General features: G+C 36.1%; 1 protein-coding gene across 4 annotated transcripts in view; it reads right to left on the reverse strand.

The window, feature by feature from the left end:
- Positions 1–9,626, reverse strand: part of LOC127977829 (UPF0606 protein KIAA1549) — a 47,770-nt gene extending 38,144 nt beyond the window's left edge. For 2 of the 4 annotated variants that reach the window (XM_052582984.1, XM_052582982.1), the window contains exons 1-2: positions 9,344–9,626; positions 7,912–8,077 (exon numbers count right to left, since the gene is read on the reverse strand). In XM_052582984.1, the coding sequence (XP_052438944.1) occupies positions 7,912–8,005 (94 nt within the window). In that variant the 5' untranslated portion in view covers positions 8,006–8,077; positions 9,344–9,626. The remainder of the gene's footprint in view (positions 1–7,911; positions 8,078–9,343) is intronic. The other 2 variants (XM_052582983.1, XM_052582985.1) reach the window with 2 other exon arrangements.
- Positions 9,627–9,837: the final 211 nt, after the last annotated feature.

Here is a 9,837-nt window from a genome sequence, read left to right on the forward strand (position 1 = left end):
GTCTCCAGAGAAGCAGACTTTTCCATAGCTGGCGTATTGTGTAATTCACTGGAGGACGCTCAAGTTCCTTGCACGTTCCCTCCCTATTCCCTTGGCCTTCTTCGAAAGACAGGAAGGCCAGGCCTGTAACTGGAGAGGCCCTGAAGACTGTGTCACTGTGAGGGCTTCGTGCTCAGGGCTGTTCTGAACTCACTGCGTAAACTTCTGGACCCTTTGACTACAAAGACGCCAGACTCCTGTAGAGAGCAGAGAGTGAGAGAGAGACGCACCTCTCACACCGAAAATCTATCAAGCAAGAGCTTTTAGCAATTCTGTAAAACATGGTGCAAATAAAAGGTTGAGAATGATGCTTTTATGGTATTATTGTTACTAAACTCTTAGTATTCATGATTCTTCAAAACAAAAAATAGCAATACGAGTGTCCATGACCATCACTCTCAGTAAAAAACAATAAAAACAGTAATACAGTTAAATATTAAAATATGTTTATTTTTATATATTTTAAAAGTAAATATATTCCTCTGATGCATAGCTGATTTTTCAGCATCATTACACAGTCTTTGGTGTCACATGATCCTTCAGAAAGCATTATATTATGCTGATTTTGTACCAAGTAATAAAAAATGGTTGTTACCATTACTTTCATTATTATCATCAATGTTGAAAACAATTCCTTACATGTTTATTTTTTATTTTTTTTTAAATAAGCTAATTTAATGAATTGAAAAGAACAACATTTATTAGAAAAATCGACTAGGCCTGTTTCAAAAAAATTGCAACTTCATACATTTTTTACAGTTAATTTTGATAAATGCAATGTGTCCTTTCTGAATAAAAGTATTAATCACATTATTTTAATCTTATGCTACCATTCAAAAGTTTGGGGCATCATAAAAATGTTAAGCGTTTTAAACATTCAGTATTTCCATCACAGGGATAAATTACATTTAAAATTATATTTAATTAATAAACGCACCTTTTAAATTGACCTATTTCACAATATCACTTTTAAGCAAATAAATCCAGCCTTGGTGAACATAAGAGATTTATTTCAAAAACATTCAAACTAATGTAATTACTCCAAACTTTTGGTAGTGTATGAGATTTTTCAATACTCTAGAATCTGCCATAAATTGCAATGAAATGTATGATTTAATCTATTTTATTAAATTTTACATTGATTAATTAATTCCCTATAAACGCCACTGTGCTCAGATGTAACCATCTGTTCAGAGTGAGATGGTCCAGACGTGTGCTGAACCGTACAGATATGTGAGCCCAGTGCAATCTGGGTATCCATGTCAGCCTTCTGTCATGCTGTCACAGTTACCTCAACTATAGTTCACAACACATTCACAACACTGGGACCACATTAGTCAATTATAATGGCCATTTGGGTGAATGTCGCACATAGGTCCTCACATGAGACTAAACTACAGTAAAGTATAAATAACAAAAGGCTGCATTCAAAACAAAGACAATAAAAAATTAGATGAATGAAATCCCAGTATATAGATATGTAGTGGAGGTCACAGTTGAATGGGTGGTCTAAAGTGGCCTGATTGAATTTTGATGTCGCTGACGCAAACCCAGCACTATCTCACTCAGTTCCTTTGACTGAAAACTAAAATAGAGCCCTCTTATCTTTGAGTGTCAATTCAAATGAGTGCTCTACAGAACAAATGCTGAGAAATAAGTGTTGACTACAAGTCTTTTTGGCTTTTAGGCTTTTCCACGCATACAAAAAAGTTCTGGTTTGCAAATGGCAGTTTAACAGTGCAATTTGTGTAAATAGTGAAAGAGCAGTGTCATTATTAGTCAGAAATGTTTATAAAATTTGTTTATATATATTAGGTAGATACGAATAGATCACATTTTCCATGAATTTGCATGGTCGATCTCATTTAAAAAAAAAAAAAATTCATGAATTTAGAAAAGGGATGCAGTTTATTGAGTAATTTTGAATGTTAAACTGTATTTGTCACAATGCATTTATATAGACCATTCCTTAAATTAAAAAAACAAAACAAAAAATTAAGCACACCGATAGATCTAATGTGCTTTTTGTGTTTGTGCTGATTAATAATAATAATAATAAAAAACTTTATAAAAAAAAAACTATTTAATTCTATTGTTATCTTTGCATTGTACTGAAAAACAGCTTGTTGAACAAAACCGTACTTTTAAAGAATGAAAAGAATTAAGATGTCTCTTTAAAAAATTTAAACTAAATAAATGTGTGAAACACCAAACAAGACTTCTCTTCATGACATCAACTTTACTTTTTCTTAAATTATTCTGGCTGAAGAAGGGTTCCCTGTCAAGATTGCATACTAAAAACACTGTACCAGGACTTTTAGATTTTTTTGACGTCAATAAAGGCCATAAAATGAGAAGAACTGGTCTATGAATGTAAAATCTAGGGACTGTGGAAAACTACCTTGTTAAAGGGGTTTTACCCCTAAAAAAGGCCAAATTACTTACAGATGTCTTAGAACAATAGTGCAGAAACAGCACTGCACACTTTCACTCCGACAAACTGTTTTCATTGCAACTAATTAACATGAAAGAAAATATGTAAACAAACAGTAAAGGTCACAAAAATCTTATATTTAGTGTACAGGATGCAAACCAAGCACGGAACCATAATGTGAAAATTATATCCTCTGTTTATGAAAGTTTTTGTCTTAATTAGTGATAAAAATTATATGCGATATCCAACAAAATGTTATACTGGCTACCGAGTGTTAAATCTCATCGGTCCAAAATCCCACTCCATGTTGGTGTATATTGAACATTAATTATCTTTGAATGGCTTTGATTTTGACTCTCTTATGTCTACTTTATATGCAAGAAGTTACCTTTTACAGGAAATGACCTTGTCTTCAAGCATATGTTCCAAACTAAACTAGTATCCTTCAAACACACACAAACTCCTCCTCGGCAATGCATGGGTTCACCATCAAAGAAACTGGTATCCAACCGTCCCAGTTTCTAAATGGGACTTTGTTCGCTTGTCCAGCAGCCAGTGGCCTCAGCATCCAGCTCCTGTGGCTTTTGATGGGTCTGGTGTATTGATCTGTTCCCAGTCCCAGAGGCGATGAATAATGAATGCACACATTGTCATCCCTCACAGATAAGGTTTCACTTGTAAAAGTGGCAACACTTGTAATTAGCCAGGAGTTTAATGCTGAGCTCAACGGAATCCCAAAAACTCAACAACGTTCTTCAGGAGGCTCTTACATCCGGTGTGAATTCTGTGAAAGTGCTTTTTCGATTACAAGAATAACAAGTAGGGTTACACCTAGGGCTGTGTGATATATCTAACGATATGATCATGCGCATCTAGTCAGTAAATCTGGTTCCGTGATTACCGCTAAATCGCCATCACCTGCTTATAATTAGAGCAGCATTTAATAGACTGAGCCGTAGATCACTGACAAGCTACGCAATATAACGTTCATTATCCCAGATGAATCGCCTTCGATAATGAACGCGATATTGCGTAGCTTGTAAGTGATCTACGGATCTGTCTATTAAATGCCGCTACATTTGAAAGCAGGTGATGGCGATTAATTGGAAATCACGGAACTAGATTTACTGACTAGATGCGCATGATTATATCGTTAGATACATCGCCCAGCCCTGGTTACACCTGCATGATCGCGAGTAGTGGTCGACTGATACATTGCCAAGACCAATATATCGGCCGATATTTGGCTTTTTTTTCTTCAAATATCGGCATCGCCTGATACATTTTTCCGCTTGCACATTTTTCCGCCTGCACAACTTTCCCGTTTGCCATCAAAATTAAGCAAATACGTATTTATTTTATTTAAAACAAATCTTTGAATGGCTAATGAATATTTAATTTCACAAACCTTGCAAACTATCTTGTGCAGTGTGCATTTTTATCCAGCATGATCACGTGTTCTCTGTGTGACGGTCAGCCCATGTAAATTGAATGCTTTAAACTTTAAACGTGATTTAAAATTATGCTGCACTATATGCATTCATCCACTGTCATATTTATGTCATTTTAACTGTGTGCTGTATGTAAAATGAGTGTTAACTTGGATTTATTTGTAAAATATGATTCCCAATGCACACAAACTTCCCAGAATACTGAGTGCCCTGTTGGATACAGTGGTTACTTCCTTTTTAATTATATTTTTATTAAATATATTTTTTGTGAAAAATACTTTGTCATCTAAAGTGTTTATTTTACACATTTATTTTTTAATCCATTGTCAAATGATTTCACATTTCTTAAATATGAATAAAAAATTATAAAAAAATAAAATAAAAATTATATTATATATATATATATATAATATATATAAATGCACATCGGTTTATAACGGTTTATAATGTAACAATTGATCTATTTTCGTAATAAATGCTGTTTTCAAAAAGTATCAGTGTCACAAAAAAACATTAAGCAGCACAACTGCTTTCAACATTGATATCAGACGAATGGTTAGCGAATATAATGAACTATTTAAATTTTTGGGTGAACTTCAAGGTTAAATTCTGTACATCCTAGGGCTGCTCGATTATGACAAAAAAAAATTATCACAATTATTTCGGTCAATATTGTAATCACGATTATTTAACATGATTATGAGGAGGCCATATGACCAACACTTTATATGAGTGATTTATTTAAAGAAAGTGTTACCGTGTTTTCTGTAAATAAGGTTGCTATGACATCTACATTGTAGAGACCAGCAGAATTTCAAACAAACAAACAAAAAGTCCACAAAATTATTGAAAATTATTGAAAATATTTAAACTGTCAGTAATAAAAAGCAAAGGATAAATATTTTATGCAAGTCTCAAGCAATTTACATCCTCTTACAGAAATTAATAAACAAATGTAAAATAAAACAGCAGTCTTCACTGTAAGAATTAAACTTTTTTTGTTTCTTAAAGCTACAAAAGTCCTTCACTCAAAAGCAGTGTGTGATTATAAATTTGTCTTTTCTTGTTTGATTAATAAACACGCAGTCGCAGCAGGAAAATAGCCCGCTCTTACTTTAAGAGCCGCATGGATCCAAATTACCATAACACACGTATTTTCATTCTCAACTATTTACGTTAATTTATTACATGACCGACGAAGGTACATGTATACATGAATAATCACTAAGCGCAGCATTTTGACACATTTTTGCGTGTATTTGAGCGTTTAGGTGCGCACCTTGAGCTAAATAATGACTTTACATGTCTGTGTTGCATCTCTTAGCGCATATATCTTCCTGAGGAGCAGCGAAAGTTCTCTTTCACGCTTTTAAAAACATTAATAAATATACTTTTATAAATAAAGCATGCCCCATTATGCAAATGTCAAGTAACATGATTTTACTGATTTGCACGGGAAATTGGGCTTTTATGGAGGAACGAAAGCGCAGGGCTGCAAAAAGGGGGCGGAATAGGGCGCAATAATCATTTTCTCTCGATTATTGTATTTTCATGATCGTTGGAGGCCAAAATCAAACCATTTTTTCAATTAATTGCACATCCCTAGTACATCCACATCATTTAGATGCCAGTCAAATCAACAGTCGAGGCTGTGAAAACTATGCCAAGGAAAGCTGTCTCTATATCACCCTTTGAGAGGGCTGGGAATTTAACCACAATTAAAAGAAATCATAATTTGTATACACACAAACTCACTGTCATTAACACACCTTACTGAGAATTGTCGGGCGGAGTTTGATGGCTCCGCCCACCACCGCTTCTGCTCAAAACCAGCAACATGTGTTCAGAACACGAGAGGCACACAGTCAGCTCTTCACAGATCTGTTTAATGCCTTTGATGATAATTATGACTAGCCTCTCCCATCATTATGTAGTGGGGGGAAAAACTGTCTGACCTACATCACAGTGCCAAGATGAAGTATAAAATTGCAGAGCAATTTCAAAATGCATGGAGTCAGACTAAAACAGCTGTTAGCAGATGATGGAAGCATTTGAGCCGATAAGCTGTAGTAATTATATTGCATCATATAAATGTGCCTGATATACGAGACCTGGTATTGGTGGTAATTGAACAAGCCTAGACTGCTCCCATGACAAAAAAAAAATGTTTTACCTACATATTTTAAATAAAAGGTGCCGGCCCAACTTAACCTCATTCTCATGCTCTCCATCGTTCCCTAGCCTTTAAGGGTTTCTTATGTCTGGCTTTCTCAGATCTCAAGAAGAAGGATTCTGTCTCAGTTTCAGAGAAGCCACAGAACTGACGAGATCCTTTCAGGTTCTGAATGTGACAGATTGAGACTGAATAAATTGTCACAACAGACTGACCCAGCTGGTTTCCACGTTTTGATGGGTTTGAATATGAGAGACGGTCCTGTCTTTAAGGGATTGTTCATCCGAAAATCTCATGCTGTTTCAAAACTGCATGACTTTTTCTTCTGTGGCACTAAAATAAGGTCTTTTGAGAAATGTCTATACCACGGAAGTTGTTACAATAGTTCCAGCTGATCTGTTTCCAAAGTTGATCAAAATATCTTCTTTTGTGCTCCTCAAAAAACAAAAAATTCATGCAGGAATGGATTGACACGTAAGAGAATAAATTATGACAGAACTTTTATTTCATGGTGAGCTATCCCTTTAAGTTTTAAAGAAGTGTATCACCGCAAATAAACACTATTCCACATAATTTCTTTTATGCAGCTCGCGATATGCTGAAATAGATATAAATGGACTGTCAACGCTGAGCACTTCACTCAATTATATGCTCCTAATATATTGATTTTCAGCATGAACAGACGGGTAATAGGAAGAAACACATAGCAGTCAAGTTTACTCTGAAAACTGATCTACAAGAATCTTCTTGAATGAATGATCAACACAATTTATTTAAAAATGAATGAGTTTGCACTAGGGACAACACTATTATATATAAATAAATTAAATTCCATCTATAGATTTCTTTCTACTAACAAAAGGCATCGAGCTGCATGATTTTTTTTCCCCAGTAGCCTAGTTTTTTTGTTCTTATTTTGTCTTCATAGAGCTCTTTGATCCAAAAGTCCTCAACATACAGGCAAGAGGCAGTGTGCTCCATTTGTAATCTACCCTAAATTGTTATTCAGAATGATATTAATCCAGTACAGTTGTCTGTAAATGTAAGGGATTGCTTGGGTTTCAAGACAACAAGCTTGAGTCAGTGACATGGATTATGTAAGTCAATTTAAAACCAACGCAGTCTTTCGTCATCATGTTGACAAACTGTAGAGGATCTGGTCTGCTTTTCAACTAAAGTGGACATTTTGAAGATAATTTCCAAAAACCTTAGAAGAGACTAGGCTAAGAAATGAGAGTTTCAAAGACTAAAAGATGCCTTCAACCTTGGTTTAAAAAAAATGTTTTATGCACCTCAGAGCTTCAGATTCTGAAAGATGAGTCTCTTACAGTTGAAAATTCAACACAAGGCCTTAAATATTTACTTGAATTTTGTAAGCAAAGACTTAAATAAATTACACAGCCAAAAAAAAAATGGTCAAATTATGGTTTGTTATCATTAAATCATTGACAGTAGGGGGGAAACCATGTTAAATATGCAAATAATAAAATGAAACTAACTATACAGTATAATTTGAGCAGACTTATGATGGCTAAATAAACTAAACCTAAAATGGATGAAAACGTGCTGTTGTTGTCGGTTTCCAATCAATAGCTATCCAATCTCTAATCAAGGATAAATATGATTTGTGCAGACCACTTGCTGTAAATTTTACCAAAATGTTTTTACACTCTCCTCAAAACTTTGCATTGCGTTCCAGCAGTTGTAAACGTCTTTCACAAAAGGCGTTATTCCGTTCATCTTGACAATAAACTCCAGTTACCGGCTGCAGATTGATCACTCATGCCAAATGAACAGACCATGACATCACTTACCTGCAGCAGGTGAATCAGCGGTCACCATGGAGACGAACATCAGCAGCACGCACGCGGTGACCCGACTCCGTCCCTCCATCATTAGACCCTCCATTTAGTGAAACTCATGTTTCGTCCAAGGTGATCCGATGAGAGATTATCCGCACGTTTAACTCGTAGCCGTGAACTGCAGCAGATGACAACAAACCCACTGTTATATAGGTCACATTTTCAGTTCTATTTTCAGACCGACTTCATGAATACTCCCGTAACCAAATCTAACGATTTAAGCATAAACCGTACAAATGACATCTTGCATATGACTAGAAACCTAAATTTAAAACGCAGCTGGACATTTTAACCGCTAAAGTGATTTGCCATGCTGACTGAGTGACTACAAGAGCTAGTGCAGAACGCGGACCTCACGGCTCCTTTGTTCCTTAACTTGTCCGACTCATTTCCACGAATCGATTCTTTTGAATAATTCGTTTCAAAGAACCGAATCAAAAACGACGTCCATGCCATCCAGTCGTGACATATTAAACGCTCTTAACGTTCTATTGAAGTCATTTACGGCTATTTAGATTTCATTTTTACAAATACGTTAAGTGTGTTCATTGTAAACTCCTTGTTGTTTCTAACCAGACGCGATCCAGTCATTTCTGTATGTGTCTGTATTACACGTAAACATATTTCCAGCACGTTTTATTTGGATCATTTCTGCTATTCGACTATTAAAGTAACTTTAAGTCACATTTATGAAATCCTCAATTAACTCCAAATGTTTAATATCACATCGGAGTCGGTGAATTGCACACTGGAGAACCGCCAAGGCCGATTCAGGCAGATTCGCGAACGAATCATTTCAGGTCGGTTCAAGAGATTCATTTAAACGATTCAGTTCACAAGAGCCGTGCATTAACACACGAACCGAGTCTCGCGGAGCACGATCCAAACACCGTTTGCATAATGTGCTGCTTTCAAAAGACAAAACTTAAACGGTGACATACTGCATGCCTTAGAATCAACGTGAAAGTTTGTGAACTCATCCGTTTACGTCAAAGCCCCGGTAAACGCGGTTGCACGCGGATTAGGCTTCTAGTCGGGATTTCCAGTAACTGTTTCGTGCTGGTTATAAGATAAATAGTTTGTAATCTTAGGATTTCTCGCCGTCATTTCACCTAGTTTGGCTAGCTATTGGAACAAAGAGAACATAGTCTTTCAGATGTGTGGCTGTATGGTACATAACGGAGTCTTTTTTACAGAAACGATTGCAATCAGTCACCATCCATATACATGATTGATTGATGATCCATTTAACTCGAGTTAACTTGTAGTTACAAAATATACGTCTAGAAAGTTTATCGTACCTCTAAATCGGATTTATATTCGTTTATTTGAAAGCGGAGAAAGACTTTTAGCACATGCACAACCTCGAAAAGCAGCTCCTTACCGTCTGAGCGGACATTTAGAACGGACCGAAGTCGATAGCGTCCACATCCAGTTTCAGATCAGGATTAAAGCTTCCGTTTCGCATAACTGATTTTTTTCCCAGAAGTGTCTGGATCCTGTCTGAGCATCTCTCACTTTATTTCAGATGCAACCACTCTGTGTTCGGGATTGCACTAAATCCTCCCCTGACAGCATGAGGACTCGGAGTCTCTAGCATGGGCTCCGCGGTCATTGGCTCCCCGCGCCGTCCTTCAGTAATCCGGGTTAGGTTGACACCTCCGCCGGCGTCTGTGGTTTCACAGCAACGCATTCTGTTACCGGAGCTTGTTTGGCTGCAGAATTTTCACCTAAACTTGACAAAACATTTTTAGGAAGGTTTTACATGTTCCATTTGTTTTTTTTTGTTTTTTTTTTAAACTAAGGAGATCTGTCTTATTATTAACTGATTCTGTACACTAATGTATTTGAGTTCGGTTATATCACAGCACACTCTAG

This window comes from Carassius gibelio, chromosome B18, assembly GCF_023724105.1.
Source record: "Carassius gibelio isolate Cgi1373 ecotype wild population from Czech Republic chromosome B18, carGib1.2-hapl.c, whole genome shotgun sequence".
Taxonomy (NCBI): Eukaryota; Metazoa; Chordata; class Actinopteri; order Cypriniformes; family Cyprinidae; genus Carassius; species Carassius gibelio.